The sequence below is a fragment of the Palaemon carinicauda genome, chromosome 23 (genome assembly GCF_036898095.1).
Source record: "Palaemon carinicauda isolate YSFRI2023 chromosome 23, ASM3689809v2, whole genome shotgun sequence".
NCBI classification, from domain to species: Eukaryota; Metazoa; Arthropoda; class Malacostraca; order Decapoda; family Palaemonidae; genus Palaemon; species Palaemon carinicauda.
The window spans coordinates 71,707,674-71,730,922 of record NC_090747.1 but is presented as its reverse complement, the minus strand read 5'-3'; the positions used below and the strand labels follow the sequence as shown (position 1 = coordinate 71,730,922).

The 23,249-nt window shown below is 40.7% G+C and overlaps 1 protein-coding gene across 2 annotated transcripts in view; it reads right to left on the bottom strand.

The window, feature by feature from the left end:
* GAA1 (glycosylphosphatidylinositol anchor attachment 1) overlaps positions 1 to 23,249 on the bottom strand; it is a 205,125-nt gene that overhangs the window by 47,137 nt on the left and 134,739 nt on the right. For both annotated transcript variants that reach the window (XM_068347028.1, XM_068347027.1), the window contains exons 8-10: positions 16,778 to 16,896; positions 7,895 to 8,082; positions 163 to 284 (exon numbers count right to left, since the gene is read on the bottom strand). In XM_068347028.1, coding sequence (XP_068203129.1) covers positions 163 to 284; positions 7,895 to 8,082; positions 16,778 to 16,896 — 429 coding nt within the window. The remainder of the gene's footprint in view (positions 1 to 162; positions 285 to 7,894; positions 8,083 to 16,777; positions 16,897 to 23,249) is intronic.

Below are 23,249 nucleotides of genomic sequence, written 5' to 3'. Positions count from 1 at the left end.
ATACAAATAACAAATTATATCATCAAAATTTCCTTACTCCTACTAAAGGAAGGTAGTTTGTATTAGTGAAGGAACACTGTATAAATCCCAATTATCAATTTGCTGCAAAGATGCTTCACAATAGCATAGCTCTAGTCAAATATATTAAAAAAAAAAGCTCACCTTCTTTTTACACTTCTCATTTTGGGCTTGCTCTTCTGCTGCACAACTTGTGGAATACCACAGGGCTAAAGCTTTAACCAAAACTCCACCAGCAATCATAGCAAAGGGTGGCATATAAACTCCTGAAATAAGTGAGAAATAAAAGTATTCAGTCAACATTTTCCTTTAGATATTTACCAGTACAGTATATGGAAACCACTACAAACATACTTGTATATAAAAAATGCTCTGAAAATACGAACACCAAATTCAACAAAATCTACCATTACTTCACTTGCCCATACCACAAACTTACAGCTAATCAATGTGCATAAAATTATGCAAAAAATAAACTTACAACTTTACCAAAAGGAATTTATATATATAATGACCTTATGGTTACAATGGTTGGTTCTCAACCAATCAGTGTTATACCGTACAAAACCGAAAATAACAAAGGAAAGGAACTTTATTCATCAACCCATCCTCCAGCAATGCCTTAACAGGGCTCTACACTTTTACACTGAACTATCTTTGTTCTTTTTTTTTTTAAATTATCTTTCACCGTAAAAAAAAACATCTTATTTATGCAGTTTTTCATTCCATCCCTTTTTTCTCTCAATTTTACCTATTTATCATAGTTATTTCTTCGTAGTATTAAAAAAACTTATGAATGGGATTGTGAGGATAAGATATGTGTCCTTATTTGGGCTCAGATAAGTCAGTCAAGATATGGGTTCAAAAGATCAAGTTTTACCTACTCTTGCTCTAGCAACAAAATAAATTGAATCTTTTATCAATGCTGTTTTTGACTAATTACACAGGATGGTAAGGCTGGTCCAAACCTTAACAATGTAAAATAAAAAGGCTACCTATTTAACACCAATACAAAAGCACACCTAGTTGTCATGGCAAGGAATCTTGCCATAATCTGTGTAATTTTACAGGTTTACCACAAAATGAAGACATCATTTTAGTTACCGTCAAGCTGACAAATAAAGATTCGACAGAGAGGGATTCAAATTGTGGCAACACCCAGCGTGATGACTCGTCATTCAAAACTGAAGCGACATTATCATTTGATGTGGGAATGCAACAGCAGTCTTAGAAGTGCAAAAAGATTCTACTTTTATCTGGTGTATATCTGACCTCTAGGGACTAATAAAAATTTAATTCATATTTCAGGTTCTCTTCCTCCAACTTTGGCATAAAATATAAACACATACTGTATTGGTAGATTACTGCATGTAACCTACCAGTTGTGTCACAAAAGGTGTCATTGTGCCTTATTCTGCGGTTCTTGGTTAATTTTATGATTTTGAATTATTTTGACTTCAAATGCTTATTTCAAATTCAAAGCTGTAATCCTTTGTTAAACCTGTTTTATTTCATGGTACTGAAGTATATACAGTACTATACTGTATTTGTACCATGTTATGTTCATGTACTTGAAAAGTAAATGTTCTCTATACTGTATTACTGAATTTCCTGTAAATCATCTAAATACATAGGTCCTCCTTATATGCAGGTACTGTATTTGGTTCAAGCCTCTCTCAAAGGTAAAGATTCTAGCAAATAATAAGATACCCTTAACTCGATTGGAATTTTTTGGCTAGAAATACTTTTAAATACAGTATACCATTAAGAACTGTAATTTTAATCTTAATGTACAGTATAATACTGTACACTATAGCATTGAATTTATCATTTAATAAAACCTCCTTATCCGCTTTCATTACATACCGAACACCAACAAGGTTGCAGAATCCAGTGGATAATAGGTAATATAAACTCTAAGGATTTTTTTTCCACTTGCAAATAGTGTACAGTATTCACTAAGTATGTAATAGTTCTTTGAATGTAAATTACACTACAGCAGTAAATACACTACAGCAGTAAATATTCTATATTGCAATTCTGTGTGTGTGTGTATGTATGAATATGTGCAGCAAATTGGTATATGATTATAAGAATTAAAATTTTTGTATGTTTAGCCTAAGCTCGCATCCCCAACCCTTGCTGAGACTTTAACTCTTCCATTCTTTGAGCAGCACTTGTAGTAGCATCGCATATTGTAGTATCGTGAGAGCATCTTTGGAACTGTTCTTTGAGGGACTGTGACCGCATGGTCTTTATTGAATTGTAGTCGTTAATTGTAACGATCAAATTAACAGTAACAGTGAAGTACAGCATCTAGAGAATGCCCCACAAGAGGATTAAGACATGGTAAGAAGGAAATGATTATCCTAAGAGGGGAAAAAAGACATTATTGAGAAACATGAACAAGATACACGTATGTACATTTTCATAAAACATCGATAATGTGTACGATTCTCAAAAAAAAAAAAAAAAAAATAAATAAATAAATCAATGGATGTCACGAAAAGGGTGCTATCATTGAAGAAACAATAGCCACTTGTTTTTGATCTGTCTACCATGGCACTTTCCCCAATTTTAGGGGGTAGCCAACATAAAAAAAGGGGGATTTTTCTTCTCTTTGTTTCTCCAGTCTGACGAGGGATTCAACCAAGTTTGGTTGATACTGCCATGGTGCCACAGCCTGCCTTCCCCTGTTATCTACCACAATGAAGCTTCATATGCTGAATCTGCTATTATGATACCTCAGCGGTCACAAAGGCGACCGGAGGAAGCTGCAGGGCATATCAGAACTACGTCACAATCGCTTGCCATTCATTCCTATTTACAGCACGCTCTTTTGCCTCTCTCACATCTATCCTCCTATCACCCAGAGCTTTCTTCACTCCACATATCCACCAAAACCTTGGCCTTCCTCTTGTACTTTTCCCATCAAGTCTTGCATTCATCACCTTTTTCAGCAAACAGCCATTTTCCATTCTCTCTACATGGCCAAACCATCTCTATACAATTATATCCACCCTAGCTGATAATTCATTTCTTACAACTATTCTCACCCTCACTACTTTGTTCCTAACCCTATCTAATCAAGATTCCACAGCTACACTCCTCAGACACTTCATCTCAAACACATTCAATTTCCATCTCTGGAAGGGTAACAGATCAGATTTGACCTGGAACAACTATACTCAGCTTCGAGCTTTTGCTCAGAGAGTTTATGCCTCAACTGAAAAGGAGTACAATTTAACCATAAAAGAAACACTTTCTGGTACAACTCAGGAACATAAATGGTGGTCTACCCTTAAATCTGCACTCTTTGGTGTAGATGCAACAGTTGCTCCTTTACTTAAACCAGATGGCTCAGTCACTCACTGTCCAAAGGAAAAGGCAACCCTTTTGGCTGATGTTTTTGACAGTAAACAGAGTAATGAAAAACTTGAACTTCCTCATTCCTGTTTTCCTGAGGCTAAACTAACTAGTTTAGCTTTTCGATCTCGTGATATTAAAGCTTTGTTGATGGACCTTGATGCTTATGGAGGTGTAGACCCAAATGGTATTTTTCCTTTGTTTTTTGTAAAGACAGCAGATTTCTTAGCTCCAAAGTTATCTGTTATTTTGCGCAAGTTAGCAAGAAGAGGAGCTTTTAGCACTAGTTGGAGAATTGGAAATGTTACTCCTCTATGTAAATGTGTTTGTGGTAGCTCAAGTCCCAGTGATTACCGCCCAATTTCCATAACTCCCATATTATCTAAAGTTTTTGAACGTCTTCTGGCAAAACGTCTTAATAGGTTTGCTGAAGGTAATCATCTACTCCCTAGTTTGCAATTTGGTTTTCGTAAAGGCCTTGGAGCATGTGATGCCCTTCTTACAATCTCCAATGCTGTACAGAAATCCCTTGATTGTGGTCGGGAAGTTCGGATGATTGGCCTTGATTTTAGTGCTGCCTTTGACCGTGTTAATCATGAGGCCCTTGTTTTCAAACTGAAACAGTTGGGAGTGGGTGGGTCGTTTCTTAGCATTATTATTGATTTTTTAAGTAATAGATCTCAAAGAGTTGTTGTTGATGGGCACCATAGTGATTATAGGAATGTGATATCCGGTGTTCCACAGGGTAGTGTTCTTGGCCCATTACTTTTCATACTATATACACATGACATGTGGTTTGGCCTAGAAAACAAGCTTGTTGCATATGCAGATGATGCTACTCTCTTTGCATCAATTCCATCCCCTGAATGTAGATCTAGGGTTGGTGAATCTCTTAATAGAGATTTAGCTAGAATTAGTGCATGGTGCAAATTATGGGGTATGAAGTTGAATCCTAACAAAACTCAAAGTATGATTGTAAGTAGGTCAAGGACGGTGGTTCCTCAACATCCGGATCTCAGTATTGATAATGTTTCTTTAAATATGTATGACTCTTTCAAAATTTTAGGTGTGATTCTCGACAGTAAATTTACTTTTGAGAAACATATAAGGTCTGTGTCTTCTTCAATTTCACAAAAAATAGGCTTATTGAGAAAGTCTTTCAAGATTTTCGGTGATCAATCTATTCTGAAGAAGTGTTTTAATTCTTTCATTCTACCTTGTTTTGAGTATTGTTCTCCTGTCTGGTCTTCAGCTGCTGATTCTCATCTTAATTTGTTGGACAGAAACTTACGGTCTATTAAATTTCTTATTCCTGATCTAGATATTAATCTCTGGCACCGTCGTTCAATTAGTTCATTATGCATGTTGCATAAGATTTTTCACAACTCTGACCATCCTTTACATTCAGATCTCCCTGGACAATTCTATCCTGTTCGTAATACTAGGCAGGCAGTTAATTCTAATAGCCAGGCCTTCTCCATCACGAGGCTCAATACTACGCAGTACTCTAGAAGTTTTATTCCAGCTGTGACCAAGTTGTGGAATGATCTTCCTAATCGGGTGGTTGAATCAGTAGAACTTCAAAAGTTCAAAGTTGGAGCAAATGCTTTTTTGTTGACCAGGCGGACATGAGTCTTTTTATAGTTTATTTATGACATATTTGTTTTTGATGTTGTTGATAGTTTATTATATGACATGTCTGTTTTGACGTTGTCTCTTATTTTAGAATGATTTATTGTTAATTTGTTCTCTTCATTTACTTATTTCCTTATTTCCTTTCCTCACTGGGCTATTTTTCCCTGTTGGAGCCCCTGGGCTTATAGCATCTTGCTTTTCCAACTAGGGTTGTAGCTTGGATAGTAATAATAATAATAATAATAATAATTCACCACAACTCTGAGCTATACATCACAGGTAGTACAATCACTTTCTCATGCAAAAAATTTCTTTACACTCATTCTTAACCCTCTATTCTTTACTACTCCCTTCACAGCCCCCAACACTTTACATCCTTCATTTACTCTTTGATGTACAACTGCTTCCACTCCACCATTTGCAGCAAAAATAGACCCCAAGGACTTAAATTTATCTACTTCCTAAAGTAACTATCCATTCAACAAGACATTCAATCTTGCATCACCCTCCCTTTTTGTATATCTCATAACCTTACTCTTACCCACATTAACTCTCAACTTCTGTCTGTCACAGACCCTTCTAAACTGTCACTAATCGACCCACCTTCTCCGAGTCAGCAACTAATACAGTATCATCCACAAACAACAATTAATTCATCTCCAATTCAGGATCACTCTCATCTATCAGTTTCAATCCTCAACTAAGCACACAATCATTCACCTCTCTTACAACTACTGTACATCAACAAACAAATTGAACAACCATGGTGACATCCCACATCCCTATCTCAGTTGCACTTTCACTGGAAACCACAAACTCGCCTAATTTCCTATACTAACACATGCTTTACTGCCTATGTGTAAACTCTTCGCTGCTGGAAACCACTTTTCACTAATTCCATATAACCTCATCACATTCCAGATCGCTTCCCTATCAAGTCTTATCATAAGCTTTCTCCAGATCCACAAGCACAACACACACCTTACCTTTTGCTAAATATTTCTTGCATATCTGCCAAACTGTAAAAATATGATCCCTACATCCCTTTCCTCTCCTAAAACCTCCTTGCACTTCTAAGACTACATCCTTTGTTTTATCCTTAATCCTATTAATCAACACTACCATACACTTTTCTAACCACACTCAACAGACTAATACCCCTAGAAAAATTACTTCTCATCTGGATCAAGGAAAAGCAGTTGGCAGGAGATATGATTACTGTTGAACATTATTTGTAAAAAAGCAAAGGCATTGTATGCTGACCTTGTTAAAAAGGAGCCAGGTACATTAGCAGACAAAAAATAAAACATTCAAACAGAGCCATGGCTGGTTTGAACATTTCAAGAGAAGAATTGGCATCCATAATGTTGTGCAACATGGTGAGGGTGCAACCTCCAATGTGAAAGCAAAAGAGGCCTTCGTTGTAAAGTTTGAAAGGTTCATGGATTCCAAGTCTTTCATGCAGCAGCAAGTGTTCAATTAGGACAAGAATGGTTATGCTTGAAGATGATGCCCAGGAGAACCTTCATTACTACAGAAGAAAAGTCAATTCCCAATCGCAATCCCATGAAAGACTGTCTAATCCTGCTGTTCTGAGCTAATGGCAGCAGGATTCGCAAAATCAAACCACAAGCCTTTAAAAAGTACTAGGTGCAGAAAAACCAACAGAACTTTATGTGGAGGTTAAACGACAAGGCTTCGGCGACTCGCATTTTGTTTGTGGAATAGGTCAATGAGGATTTTGGTCATAAGGTAAAAAAGTACCGCTTGGACAAAACCAGGCCCCCCCTCAAAAATAGTTGCTTAATTAAGGACAATGTTTGTGGCCATCATCCACCCTTAAAAATTACCCAATGGAGGAATTTAAATGAATAAGAATAAAGTTCCTGGCATCCAACCCCACTCCAATACTCCAACCCATGGATCAGCAGGTGATTTCAAATTTTAAAAAGCTGTAAACAAAAGAAATGTTCCAGCGCTGCTTCACGGTTAACAAAGGAACCCAATTGACCCTGAGAGTTTTGGAAAGAACATTTCCACATTTTCAATAACCTTAAAATGAATGACAAAGCCTGGGAATAAGTGTCCAACAGAGCCATCAATTATGCGTGAGGGAAACTATGGCCTAAATGTGCTCCAAAATGAAATTTTGAGGGATTAAAACCAATCTACGGGGCAGTTGATAATGAAATTGTGTCCTGGAACAAGACAATGTGTTGGAAATGGACACGCATGACATCAGCACTCTTCTGAAAAAGCATAGCGAGGCGCTAATGACATATTTTACCAGAAGTTATCATGGAAGTAGATCATCCTCCTCCTCAAAGGTAAAGTACAACTTAATGTCAATATTTCTAATTTATATTGTGAATTATTAACTTTTCTTCATTTCAGACATTATTGGCTATAATTTGTTCACTAAATTACACCGCAAACCTTTAAAGGCAAGCAACTCGGCCTCATTAAAACAACGTTATTTCGGGAATACTTCAAATTCCTACCAATTTTTGGGGGGGAGACATTTTGATGATTAACCTAATTGGCACTCAAAAGAAAATGGTTCCTCAACTCAACTGCTAATTTTTTTGTAATATTTTCTGGCAAAAATGCCTTTAGTCTTAAGAGTTGTCTATTTAGGAAACACTTACAAATAATTGTTAGTCATGAACACATTTTAACCAACACTAAACTTTCTTTCTGCTCCTTTAGGTACAGTATATTTATACAGTATATATAGTATTGTTCTGAAGGAAACTTAGGTATTCTTGTTACAGTATAAGCTCTACTTCCATGCTAGTTACCTGTATGGTAAGAGATTAATATTTTTTCTTAATATTTTGAAGTCAATCCTTTAAATTTATGAACTAAAACATACCTATAGAAATATATCTATTTGTAGATGGTAACAAATAGAAGAAGAATGACTGGTGGAAACGCTCCAAAAGATTATTTAGAGACCGACAAACTCCTTCTAGAACCCGTCCAAGTTGCTGAAGAGAGACCATCCTCCTTCCTCTCACCTGACCAGCAGGACCTTCTAGGGTAACTGCAGCAATGCCATACCTCCAAAGAAACCAGGACAAACTTTAAATTAGTCAACTCGATCTCTAATAAAAATAAAATATAACAGATTTACATGATGGATTTAGAAAATTAATTCTGTATTAAAGTTAAAATAAATTTATCAATCTTTAACCCTACCCCAAGTATAGCAAATAAAAAATAATTGGCTATGCTCATCTTAAATGGAAATAGATAGCATGAACATGAATTTTCTGAGTAATATACTAAAGTAGCCTAATATAACTGAAAATTTTCCATCAGTTCTTGCTATAACAATAAAAATAAACGAGTCTAAAAGGCTGGGCTATTCCATAACTAAGAATTTCCAATTTCCGTCAACAAACTACACTTTTGAGGTGGCATAAAGTAGTTTATTGTGGCATATCTACACTAATGATCTTTCTCTAAATGCTTAATGAAACAGTTTATTAAAACAAAATTGTAAAACACTAGTAGCCCAAACTTTTGTATACAAAATAAAATTACTTTGTATATATATACAGTATATATATATATATATATATATATATATATATATATATATATATATATATATATATATATATATATATATATATATATATACTGTATATATATATATATATATATATATATATATACATATATATATATACACATATATATATCTAAATAATTAGTCGTCTTTTTTGACGGGTCGCGTACAATAGTTATATATCAAAATCTTTAATTCCACTCAAAAGCTCCTATGAAAAATATAAGCAGACAGATATAAGTAAAACTATTTCACTCCCACTGAAAAAAAAATAACATATATACTGTATATATATATATACAGTGAACCCTCGTTTATCGCGGTAGATAGGTTCCAGACCCGGCCGCGATAGGTGAAAATCCGCGAAGTAGTGACATCATATTTACCTATTTATTTAACATGTATATTCGGACTTTTAAAACCTTCCCTTGTACGTAGTACTGTTAACAAACTACCCTTTAATGTACAGAACACTTAATGCATGTACTACAGCACCCTAAACTAAAACAGGCACAAATATTAAAGGCGATTTTATATCATGCGTTTCCTAAACAACTAAAAAGCACGATAAAAAATGGCAACCAATGTTTTGTTTACGTTCATCTCTGATCATAATGAAGAAACAAACTCATTTAGTGTACACATATATGTATAGGTTAGTTTTTGCATCGATTATATTGATTATACAGTATGTTGATTTTTTTATTACCAATGTTTTACTTAATTTTTCTTAGGACTTCCAAATGAAATGTTTTTCTTTATGACGCCGCCTGAAACGACGGCGTCATAAAGTATTGTACGCTCAGTAAACAACCACGCTCAGAACAAAGAAGGCATTTAACGCGCATGATGAAAGTGATAAATAATGATATTTACAGTAAAAGCATTTACAAAATATGTTATTAGTACAAATATAATTTACCGTATCTATATAAAATCATACAGTACATACTATACGTAGAAAAAGCAGGAAAACAATTTACGAGAGAGAGAGAGAGAGAGAGAGAGAGAGAGAGAGAGAGAGAGAGAGAGAGAGAGAGAGAGATTGTTTTACGTACGTAAATGTAAATTTTAAACAAAAAAAAATATGATAGGTTACAACATGTAGACTTTTAAAACCTTCCCTTCAACTTAATGCATACAGTACTAAACTATAAAACAGGCACAAATATTAGAATGTTAGAATATTAAAGTAAAAAATAAAGATTGTTACTGTACTCACCACGAAAGAAGTTCAAGAAAAACTTGAATGATGATGGCGATGAATTTGCTGCACAGTAGAAATGATGATGATGAAGCTGATGATGTCTTCTACTGTGCAGCCAGGTAGTATTTTACGTCTCTTCATACGGAGGTGTCTTTTCCTGGGACACCTCTTCAACTTCTTCAATTTCTTCCGAAGGCGTAGTAGCAGGAGGAACTGGCTCTTTTTTGTGAGGCTGGAAGAACATTGTGATCGGAGGTTGTTGCCGCTGCTTCTTTTTTCGATCTAAGAGCATCTTGTAGGGAGTCATTATGTCATCAACCTTGTTGCAGAATTGCATCGACCGAACCATATCCTCGTCCCACTCTTGCAACATTTCTTTCACCTCCTTTATATGGTTGCAGACCTTGGCAAGCCGTTCTAGTGTTAAGCCCGTTTCTTCGACATTTTCTTGGGTCTCTTCCTGGGTTTCACTCTCTTCTTCGCTTGCCGATTTCGTCAGGTCCTCGAGGTCTGCGTCAGTTAGGGGCTGGGAATGGCAGTCCAACAACTCGTCCACGTCTTCAGTCGTCATGTCGCCAAACCCGTCACCTCCAATTATGGCAGCCAACTGCACAGATTTGCGTACTGCAGAGTGTTGGATTTCAGCAGGTGTAAATCCCTCGTCGTCGTAAACAATCTCGGGCCACAACTTCTTCCAGCTCGCATTCACAGTGGCAGGTTTCATCTCTTGAAGGGCCTTCTGAATATTCTTCAGGCACGTGGCTATGGTGTACTGCCGCCAGTACGCCTTCAAGTTAAAATCTTCATCCTCATCCTCTTGGGCAGCATCCACACACGCAACGAGGTCCGCCAAGGTATTCTTCGTGTAGAGGGCCTTGAACGCCCTGATAACCCCCTGGTCCATCGGTTGAATTAATGACGTGGTGTTGGGTGGCAGGAACTCAACCTGAACGCCCTCACGCGACAGGTCAGTTGCGTGTCCACCAGCGTTATCCATAAGAAGGATCTTGAATGGCAAGCCCTTCTCTACGAGATATTCACTGACTTGTGGGATGAAACACTGGTGGAACCAGTTGGAGGTCAGCATCTTCGTAATCCATTCTTTTGGATTATGCATCCAGTACACGGGAAGGAGATTCTTGTTTTTATTTTTCAAAGCGCGAGGATTTTTCGACTTATAAATAAGCCCCGGCTTTAGCAAAAAATCCAGCAGCATTGCCACACATCACGAGGGTAACGCGATCCTTGAATGCTTTAAAGCCAGAGGCTTTGGCTTCCTCTTTAAACAGGAAAGTTCGCGACGGCATTCTCTTCCAAAACAAGCCGGTCTCATCCATATTAAAGACTTGTTCCGGCTTGTATCCACCTTCGGCGATAATATTCTTGAACGTCTGGTTCACATAAGTTTCAGCAGCGGCAGTGTCAGCCGAAGCAGCCTCGCCATGCAGGGAAACGCTTTTCAGGGCGAAGCGTTTCTGAAACTTCGCGAACCATCCTTTGCTGGCGGAAAAACGTTGTTTCTGAGGTTGGGAATCAGTGGATGTCCCTGGTTGAGGATCATCTGCATCATCATCTTCTTCAGCATGGTTGCCGTCGTCGTCTTGAGGTTCCTTTGCAGCAAAATTCTCATACAAGCTCAAAGCCTTTGTTCGGATGGTGTTCGTATCCAAGGCTATGTTCTTCTTCCGGCAGTCGGCAATCCACACAGCTAAAGCACCTTCCATGCGTACGATCGTTTTATTATGCGTTGTAACGACTCGCTTCGCTGATCTGCTAAAGGTGATTGCAGCCGTCTTTCTAATGTTCGCCTCGTCCTTCTTGATATAGCGAACGGTGGATTCGTTGATTCCAAAATGGCGGGCTGCGGCCACGTAACTTCTACCGTCTTTTAACACATCGAGAAGCGTAACCTTCTCAGCAATCGTCATCATCCTTCGGTGGCGTTTAGGCTCACTACCAGCCTTAGTAGAAGCAGAACGCTTGGGAGGCATTGTACAGTAGGATTTAACAAAAAGTTCAACTTAAAACAGTCGCACACAGCACAGATAAAACTTCACAAACTTAAGAACGTCTACTCAGCGATACGCCGTAAGAGAAAGTGGACGACCCGGGCCCCGCGAGAAACCAGATGCTGCGGGTTGGAGATGAGGGCAAAACACCAATCACAGGCTAGATAACAAAACTTGAGTTCTGATTCGTCATCTATCAGCACTTGAACCAATCACAACCCGTCTTACAGTATATGATGCGTAGGTTACCAACTCAAAGTACAAGATACCCCGCGTATACCGTACGTACAGTATTAATAATAATAATAATAAATAATGATAATAATACTGTACAGTAATAATAATAATAATAATGATAATAATAATAACAATAATAATTTTATTAACAACAACAACAACAATAATAATAATAATAACAATAATAATAATAGCTTTACGTATGTTATTTTATTCTTTTGTAGGATGTGTGTGTCTCTCTCTCTCTCTCTCTCTCTCTCTCTCTCTCTCTCTCTCTCTCTCTCGTACGCTTATTCGAAATGTGATTTTTGCAACAAAGAATATTATTGGATGCAGTACTACGTACGTATACATACAAAAGAATCATGGAAAAGATGCACATCCATTACATTTGTAGTACAGTAGTAGCCATCAGCAGCCTTACACCATTCTAATATGGTATGACTGCATCTGATTTGCGTTTCATGTTCGATTTAATTTTACTACGTACTGTATACAGTACTGTATTATCGTATGATCACATTCTCTTTTCGTGTTTTATTTCTTTCTGTGCTGAATTATATATCATATGTAATGCAATGAACAATCAGTAAGAGCAGATATTACTAATTACAGTATTAATGGAATTACAGGTAACGAAATATCGTATTTGGGGGTCTTCAGATTTCGCGGTATTTTCGAAATTTCCGGAAAATCAGCGATATATATATATATATGGGTTATGGAAAAAACCCCCGAAGTGATGAATCTGCGATGGTCGAACCGCGAAGTAGCGAGGGTTCACTGTATATATATATACTGTATATATATATATATATATATATATATATATATATATATATATATATATATATATATATATATATATATATATATATATATATATATATATATATATATATATATATATATATATATATACACACACACCATCCTCATCAATAGCTATTACTAATACGTTACTAGTTCACTACAGGACAAAGGCCTCAGACGTGTCCATCCATTCGGTCTGTTAAAGGTCTTTCTTTGCACGTCTATACTCAAAAATTTTCTTAGTTTATCAATCCATCGTCTTCTCTTCCTTCCCCTGCTTCGTTTCCAATCTCTAGCAACTCATTCTGTTATTTTTATTTTCCATCTATTATCCGTCATTCTCATTATAGTATATGTTCAACCCATGTCTATTCCTTTCTCTTACATGTTGTTACAATATTCGCTACTATAGTTTGATTTTGTATCTGTGTTGCTCCTTTTCTGTCTCTTCCCCTGCTTCGTTTCCAATCTCTAGCAACTCATTCTGTTATTCTTATTTTCCATCTATTATCTGTCATTCTCATTATAGTATATGTCCTACCCATGTCTGATCAGTTCAATACTTGGGGTCTGTTGTTGCAACAAATGGTGGAGTGGAAGCAGATGTACGTCAGAGAGTGAATGAAGGATGCAAAGTTTTGGGGGCAGTTAAGGGAGTAGTAAAAAATAGAGGGTTGGGCATTAATGTAAAGAGAGTTCTGTATAAGAAAGTGATTGTACCAACTGTGATGTATGGATCGGAGTTGTGGGGAATGAAAGTGACGGAGAGACAGAAATTGAATGTGTTTGAGATGAAGTGTCTAAGGAGTATGGCTGGTGTATCTTGAGTGGACAGGGTTAGGAACAAAGTACTGAGGGTGAGAACCGGTGTAAGAAATGAGTAAGTAGCTAGAGTGGATATGAATGTGTTGAGGTGGTTTGGCCATGTTGATTGAATGGAAAATGGCTGTCTGCTAAAGAAGGTGATGAATGCAAGAGTTGATGGGAGAAGTACAAGAGGAAGGCCAAGGTTTGGGTGGATGGATGGAGTGAAGGAAGCTCTGGGTGATAGGAGGATAGATGTGAGAGGGGCAAGAGAGAGTGCTAGAAATAGGAATGAATGGCGAGCGATTGTGACGCAGTTCCGGTAGGCCCTGCTGCTTCCTCCGGTGCCTTGGATGACCACAGAGGTAGCAGCAGTAGGGGATTCAGCATTATGAAGCTTCATCTGTGGTGGATAATGTGGGAGGGTGGGCTGTGCCACCCTAGCAGTACCAGCCGAACTCGGTTGAGTCCCTCGTCAGGCTGGGAGGAACGTAGAGAGGAGACGTCCCCTTTTTTGTTTCATTTGTTTGATGTAGGCTACCCCCCCAAAATTGGGGTAAGTGCCTTGGTATATGTATGTGATGTCTATTCCTTTCTCTTACATGTTGTTACAATATTCTCTACTATAGTTTGATTTTGTATCTGTGTTGCTCCTTTTCTGTCTCTTAGTGTTATTCCTATTATTATTCTTTCCATAGCTCTTTGAAACGTAACTATCTGATGTTTTTAGGATTTAGTAAGGTTCCAAGTTTAATACTGGTAGGACCATTTGATTACAGCAAATATTTTTCCTTTTAGAGAAAGTGGCATTTTACTTTCCATAATCTCATTTTCTTTACCAAAAGCTCTCCATTCCATGCTTATCCTTCTTTTAGTTTTGGTCGCATGTCCTGGGGAAACACTTACTGTCTGCCTGAAGTATGTATATTTATTAACAATGTCTAGAGGTTTGTCCATAACCCTTATTTGTTGTCTGCATTATCATTGAATATTATCTTTGTTTTACTCATATTAATTTTCAGTCACATATTTCTGTTTTCTCTATTCAAATCTTCTATCATATTTTGCAATTACTCCTATGATTCACAAGACTAGACAGAGCTATGTCATCTGTATCTCTTTAAGTTGTTAGGGTATCCCACATTAATGTTAATTCCTACATTTTCCCAATCTAAATTCTTAAAACCTTCTATGCATGCTGCTAATAATTTATGAGAGATGGGGATCTTCCTGTCTAACTCCTTTCTCAATTAGAATTTTCTCACAATCTTTATGTAGTTTTGGGATTGCTGTACTTCCCATGTAGATATCTTCAAGTGTTGTAAATTGATAAGATACAGTATATCTACTCCTTGTCTTTGAAGGGCTTTCATTGCTGCTGAAATTTTTACAGAATTGAGAGCTTTCTCTGTTTATAAATGCAATGCAATACACAGTGGTTTGTCATACTCTGATTAATTACATGGATATGGTTAGTTGTGGAATAATTGTTCCTAAATCCTGCCTGCTCTCTTGGCTGATTACAGTCTATCTCTGTGTGTGAATGTGTACCGTGCAGAGAAAATATAACATATAGAATCTGCATATTTCTCGCAGATTCTACCATCCAAATACAAAAAGCTGAAGAACATATCAACCCTGGATACTGGGGAAGGGGGAGCTACTGTAAAAAAATTTATATTTTGGCTGAAGAAATAACTCCCATACGAAAAAAAAATAAGGTACCTTGAAATAACTGTAACAGCTTCCTTTTGCAATAAGGATTTAAAATTATATGAAAATTTAAATTCAAAACTAAAACACTATACTGCAATCCTTTGAACATCATTGGACTTACTGTATTTTAAATTTGATTTTTCTACTCCCTTCAGAGCTACTGAACATATTTTACATCTAGTAATTACCATTTTTTCCTTTTACTTTAAATATTGACGACTATCAAAATTTTATAAGATATGAATAGTTACATATCAATAGAAAGAAAATTTATTAAGCTATATGATAAAATCCTTGTAAAATCCTGTCTTCAATAGTTTTTCTGCTAAGTTAAGTAAAATGTCTACAAAAGTGCCTAACACATGAATGACAAATTATTAGAAGGTTTGGCACTAAAAGGGTTTAGAACATACTGTTATAAAGTCTTTTATGAACTATGATCTAACTTAGGCTGCATGAGTAAAGAGCCAAATATTCAACAATGACAACATGTCAAATAAATGCATCAGTAATTGTCAAGATTATGAATGGGATTTACTGTACTCTGAAAGTTATCATAATTTACTAAAATACAATACTATATTCATAAGGTCAGTATTATTATTATTATTAAATGCTAATCTACAACCCTAGTTGGAAAAGCAGGATGCTATAAGCCCAGGGGCTCCAACAGGGAAAATAGCCCAGTGAGGAAAGGAATCAAGGAAATATAAAATATTTTAAGAACAACAAAAACACTGAAATAAATATTTCCTATGTAAACTATAAAAACTTTAACAAAACAAGAGGAAGATAAACTAGATAGAACAGTGTGCCCGAGTGTCCCCTCAGCAAGAGAACTCTAACCCAAGACAGTGGAAGACCATGGTAGAGAGGCTATGGTACTACCCAAGACTAGAGAACAATGGTTTGATTTTGGAGTGTCCGTCTCCTAGAAGAGCTGCTTACCATAGCTAAAGAGTCCCTTCTACCCTTACCAAGAGGAAAGTAGCCACCGAAAAATTACAGTTTAGTAGTTAACCCCTTGGGAGAAGAAGATTTGTTTGGCAATCTCAGTGTTGTCAGGTGTATGAGGACAGAGGAGAATCTGTAAAGAATAGGCCTGACTATTCCGTGTCTGTGTACGCAAAGGGAAAGAACCGTAACCAGAGAGAAAGATCCAATGTAGTACTGTCTGGCCAGTCAAAGGACTCCAAAACTCTCTAGCGGTAGTATCTCAACGACAGCTGGTGCCCTGGCCAACCTACTACCTATAGTAGGAAACAGGGGATTCTACATAATTTTACAATTAAGGATCACACACATATTACAGCAGTAATAGATGTGTAAAACCTGTATAATTGCAATCAAGACTTACCAAGTATTATATAGTACAGTATTCATATTTCTACATACCTATGAAACAGGCCATGATTGCCTGTAGGAACTCCAGTGGCCTGAGACATGATCATTGCCAAAAGTGTTTTAAATTGATGGTACCATCCATTAAATGTCTCAGGCTGAGGATGATCTACCTGTGAATAAGGTTATTACTATTATTTTATTATCGTTATTATTATAATTAAGTAAGGAGACCTTCTTTGAAATATATTTCATTAAAAATAATAGCTGCATCACGAGAATTTATTTTACATTCCTCCTTTTCTATTTGATTTATTATTCCTTTCTCAATACACATACCATCATCTTCGAATATTCATAGAGGATACAGACAAAGCTGACTATTCTCTTCTTTTACTAATTCAAATATCACTTTTGATAGTATAGGTACACTTTATTAATCCTGTATAATACAGTACATTAATAGCAGATGTCAAGAAATCAACAGGTCATACTAACTTCTAGTCTTCATAATCATAATCAGGGTATTTAAAAAAGGAAAGCAAAGATTTCTTAATGTGAAAAGCATATATAAAATAACTCAACAGGAAGGCTAGTGTTCATAATCATAAATTGAATAGATTCTCACTGTTGTCTTGTCTCTGAGATAGTCACCACAGGAAGTGTTTGAGAAATAATTTGCTTCTTTGATAATACTGTATACCAATTGCATTCCAAAGATAAAATTATTTATGAAATATGACAAATTCGGAGGTAATTTGTATTTTTCCTAACTATACAAACCTTAGCTATTTAATATGGGTTATTACTTTCGGCGTAGCTTAAATGACGAGCCATTAGAATTCTAACGAGGGTTTACTACCCCACCGCTAGTTAGCGGGGGTAGGGAGGGTAGCTTGCTACCCCCACCCCTCACACACACCTGTGCTTGAGCTCACTTTGCTTGGAGGTAGGACTTCAAAGGGGATAGGGCTGGCAGGCAAGTTTGATTAAATAGCTAAGGTTTGTATAGTTAGGAAAAATACAAATTACATCCGAATTTGTCATTTGTTCCGTAACTGACATACAAACCACGCTATTTAATATGGTGTTAAGTCCCAGCCAGTACTGGCTTCTAGCTTTGCCCGGGGACTCAGTATCTGAGTGTGTCAGCACTCAACAATAAGGAGTCCCTGCACCTTGCTAGAACCTTGCTACGCAAGGGCTGCGGCCTACATAAGCTGTGTGTGAAGGCATGAAGTGTGACTCGTCCTAGGAAGTTGACCTGTAGTCCTTTAGATGGAAACTTTAGGCTAGGACTCTCCCAATACCACCTCGTCAGGGTATGGGGACGTGACAGTATTAGCTTAATACTACGAACACAAGGAAACATGGTTTACCTGCAGTGGTTCGAGGTCAGCTGTGCAGAGAATCCAGGATGCTGCTTTCCCCACGAGAGGGGAGGATGAAGAAAAGAATAAGGGCCAGACATACCTTTTCATTCATGCAGACTAAGACCGGGTAACAATGCCCTCAACCTTCTGCTACTTGTCCATTAAGGAGCCTGAGGTTTTAAACCAGCTGTTGTGCAGCCACCACAGGGCCGATAGAAAACGTATCAATCCTCCTGTGGGTCACGTCTTGCAGGTAGTGGGCTGTGAAGGTCGTCCGACACTTCCACACCCCAGCTTGGAGCACCTGCGTCACTGAAAAGTTTTTCTTGAGGGCCAGGGACGTAGCTATGCCCCCGACGTCATGTGCTCTAGGGCAACGTGACGGAGGAGGGTCTGGATTCAGGGACAGATGGATCACCCTACAAATCCATGCTGAGATGGTATTCTTGGTAACTCTCCTCTTAGTCCTCCCAGTACTCACAAACAATGCCAGCACCTGGGGACGTACTGCAGCAGTTCTTTTGAGATATAGCCTCAGACTCCTCACTGGACACGGTAGGAGATGGTCTGGGTCATCTGTTACAGAACGAAGACTTGAAATCTGGAAGGAGTCGAATAAACCTTAGCAATAAACTCAGGGACGAATTTGAACGTTACCTCCCCCCTTCCCCTTGAATGGGCGATGTTATAAGAGAGACCATGAAGTTCACTGACTCGCTTGGTCGAGGCCAAAGCTAGTAGGTGGTGATCTGAAGCCTGGCGTAATGGTTCGTAGGGAGGTCTCTTAAGAGACCTGAGAACTCGAACCACGTTCCATGGAAGAGATCTCACTTCCGACTGAGGGCAGGTAAGTTCATAACTTCGTATGAGTAGGGAAAGTTCCAGCGAGGAAGAAATGTCCACTCCTTTGAGCCTGAAGGCTAGACTTAAGGCTGAACGATAGCCTTTCACCGCCGAGACTGAAAGGCGCATTTCTTCCCGCAAATAAACAAAGAACTCCGCTATTGCTGGAATAGTGGCATCGAGTGGAGAGTTACCCCTTCCACGACACCAACCACAGAAGACTCCCCACTTTGCCTGGTAGACAGATGCGGATGACCTTCGCAGGTGTCCAGACATCCTGACCGCAACTTGTTGCGAAAATCCTCTCTCAGCGAGATGCTGGATAGTGTCCAGGCGTGAAGTCGTAGCGAAGCTACGGCTTTGTGGAAGATGTTAAGGGGTGGTTGTTCGAGTAGCTCGTGTCGCGGAGGGAGTTCTCGGAATTTCCGTTAGGAGTTGCAGAAAGTCCGGAAACTATTCCGCGTGATGCCATAGCGGAGCTATAAGGGTCATCGAAAGATTGACCGATATTCTGGTCTTGTTGAGCACCCTCCTCATCAGACAGAATGGGGGAAAGGCGTATACGTCGATGTTGTTCCACCGTTGTTGGAAGGCATCTTACCAGAGCGCCTTGGGATCCGGAACTGGGGAGCTGTACAGCGGAAGCTTGAAGTTCAACGCTGTAGCGAACAGATCCACAGTCGGGGAACCCCACAAAGTCAGGACTTTGTTGGGTACTAGATGATCCAAAGACCACTTGGTACTCACTATCTGAGATGCCCTGCTCAGACTGTCGGCGAGCACATTCCTCTTGCCTGGAATGAAGCGTGCTGATAGTGGACTCGAGTGGGCTTCGGTCCATCTCAGTATCTCTACTGCAAGATGGGATAGCTGCTTTGAAAAGGTACCTCCTTGCTTGTTGATGTAAGCCACTACTGTGGTGTTGTCGCTCATCACCACCACAGAGTGACCCGCCAGGTATTGTTGGAACTGTTGAAGGGCCAGGAATACGGCCTTCATTTCTAGCAGATTTATATGGAGGCACTTTTCTGATTCTGACCAAAAGCCTGAGGTCCTGTGTTGCAGAACGTGGGACTCCACCGTTTCTTTGAGGCGTCCGAAAACAGCATCAAATCCGGGGGGAGGACGAGAAGATCCACTCCTCTTCGTAGGTTCTCGTCTGTCACCCACCACTGAAGGTCCGTCTGTTCCGCAGGACCCATAGGGATCATGACGTCCGGGGAATCATAACCCTGATTTCACCGAGACTTAAGTTGCCACTGGAGGGATCTCATCCTGAGGCGACCGTTGGGAACTAGATGAGCCAAGGATGAGAGGTGACCGAGGAGACGTAACCACGATTGGGCTGGAAGTTCTTCTCGTCTGAGGAAAGGGCTTGCGACCCTCCTCATCCTTGCTATCCTGTCGTCTGATGGGAAGGCTTTGTGGAGATTGGTGTCTATGATCATGCCTAGATATACCAGTCTCTGAGAGGGAAGCAGAGAGGACTTCTCAAGATTTACCATGAACCCCAGATCTTGGCAAAGTCCCAGAAGTTTGTCTCAGTGTCGAAGAAGGTATGACTCTGAGTCTGCTAGGATCAGCCAGTCGTCCAGATAACGGAGGAGACGGATGCCGATCCTGTGCCCACGATGATATTAGGGAGAACACTCTGGTGAAAACCTGTGGTGCTGTGGAGAGACTGAAACACAGCACCTTGAACTGGTACACCTTGTTGTCTAGGCTGAATCTCAAGTACTTCCTTGAAGACGGATGGACTTGGATCTGGAAGTACGCATCCTTCAGATCCAGTGTACACATGAAGTCTTGCGGTCTCACTGCAAGTCTGACCGTGTCTGCAGTCTCCATGCTGAACGGAGTTTGCTTGACAAACCTGTTCAGAGCTGAGAGGCCGATGACTGGTCTCCAGCCTCCAGATGCCTTCTTTACAAGAAAGAGTCGACTGAAGAAGCATGGGGACCCGTCGAGGACCTCTTGGAGAGCGCCCTTCTTCAACTTGGTCTGGACTTCTGCCCGAAGGGCTTGCCCCCTGGCTGATCCCATGGCAAGGGAGCTCAACGACACTGGATCTGCTGTTAGGGGAGATAGAGATGTTGTGAATGGGACGCGATATTTTTGACTGATTACAGAAATCGTCCAGGAATCGTCCCCGAGTTGCTGCCACCTGTTCGCGCAACTTTGTAGGCATCCCCCCACTGGTGGACATGCACAATCCTAGCGTTTGCGGCCTCGGCAGCTTCCTCTAGGATTCTTTCCTCCCCTGGAGGACTTTTTGCTTTTCTTGTCCTTGACAGGAGAGGGCTTAGACACCGTCGTCTTTGCTGCAATTGCCTTTTTCGTACTCTTGGTAGGACGTGATTGCTGGGTCGCTGGAGGTTTGTAGGGCTTCGATGTTAAAGCCTTATGTAGGAGAGAGTCCTGGTTGGACTTCCTCCACCTCTCAGCCGCCTGCTCCACGTCCTTAGGCTCGAACAAGTTCTTCCCCATGACGGAAGAATGTCTGAGCCTGCTGATCTCGGTATTGGGGACCTTTTGGTGGAATCTCTCAGACACCGCATCTCGATGTTTCAAGATGGTATTAGCCCACAAGTTCGAGACTTGGTGGGCTAGAAACTCGATCGTGCGAGTGCCCAAGAGCAAAAAGGTCTCCATGGCCTTCCTGGTACTTTCTTTGGACAAGTCCTTTGAACGTAGCAGGATGCCTAGGGACCCTAGCCAGATGTCCAGCCACGAAGTTGCCTGCATGGCACACTTCGCTACCATCTCCTGGCTAAGGATCTCTGTCGCCGAGAACGAGACCTGCCGGTTGGAGAGTCTCTCTGGAGGGACTCCTCTGGTAAGCTCTTCCAAGGAGTGGTGTAGGGGAAGAGCTAAACAAGTCTCCTCAACGATGTCAAAGTACCTCCTCTGTTAGACACAAGGAGGTGGGAGGAATTTGTTGCCGACGCTAGATCGGCTGGAGGAGGCAAGCTCGGAGAGCTGGGCTTCAATCTTGTCTCTGGCACTCTTAACCCCTTGAGACTAGGGCAAAGCTGCACTGGCCTTCGAGGGTTTTTGAGTCCCAAAGACTAGGCCCAAGACCATGTCTTTGCCCTCAAGAGGGGGAATCTCTGGATCCGTAAACCCATTGATATTCCTCATAAGGGTCAGAACCTGCCAGAACGCATGCTCTGACTCCTGCAGCTCTCCTCCTAAAGGGCTAGCAGCGAAGTCTCCTGTCCCCAAAGGCTCTTCTTGGGGGGGACTCGTGGACGTCTTCCGAGTGCTTGGCTGGCTCCGGTCTAAGCCTTGAAGATGACTTCGGCACAGTCTTAGAGTCCTTCGACTCCCTCCTGGGAGGGATGCAGGACTCCAATAACGATGGTGGGAGGCTCTTCTCCACCCCTACCCGAGAAGACTTTCCGGCGCGAGGTGGGGTTACCCTCATTGGTGCGATGGGGGAACGCCTCACCTCACGTGACTCCCCTGAGGACGGGAAATCTTCGTCCAAAGGGGAGGGAGTGAAAGTCTGGGGGGGTGAGGAGGACTTCCTCAAGGACTTACGAGGAGTCAGCTTTGCCCTCGGAGAAGTTACCACGTTTGACACTCCTCTCTTCCTCCTCTTCAGGGGAGTAGAGGCTGCCAGTGATTTGTGGCCCAGCTCAGAGAGAGCCTGCATGACCGCTCTGACCAGGGACCCAAACCAAGGCTGCTGACTGACGGCTGTGCTGTCAGAAACTCCCTCTGGAGGGAAGGGGATCGACCGATCCCTAGGAGAAGTTACCAAAGGTGGGGGGGGTTCGCCTGAAAAGATGAAGAAGGAAATTCCCCCACCCCCCCGCCGAGCGTGCTGTTCAGCGCTTGTGGGGGTGGGTGGGGTTGGGGATGATGACCTGGCCGCGCGTTATCCTGCAGCCTCGCGCGTGGGGGGTCGAGGATCGCGGTGGGGAGCGTGCTGGCGCTCGCGCAATGGGAAATGCTCTCGGTCGCGCACAGGAGACTGTTGGCGCGAGCGGGCCTATAGGCGAGCGATGGCGCGCAGGGGCGCGAGCTGGAGAAGGCAGAGGGTGCGCTGAAGGATGGATAAGCGCTCGCGCGCGCGAAGGTGACTGTTTGCGCACAGGGTCCAGCCGAAGAGCCCGTGCGGACGATACCGTTGGGCGCGCGCAGGAGACACATCTCTTGCGCGCGGGTGCGCATGAGACCACACATCAGGCTGTGGCGATGGGCGTGGGTGCGCAGGGCGCGCGTTGGAGACAGCGCGCGAAGGCGTGTTGGCGAGGGATGGCGCGCAAGCGGGGAACGATGGCGCGTTGGCGATCGCTGGCGCA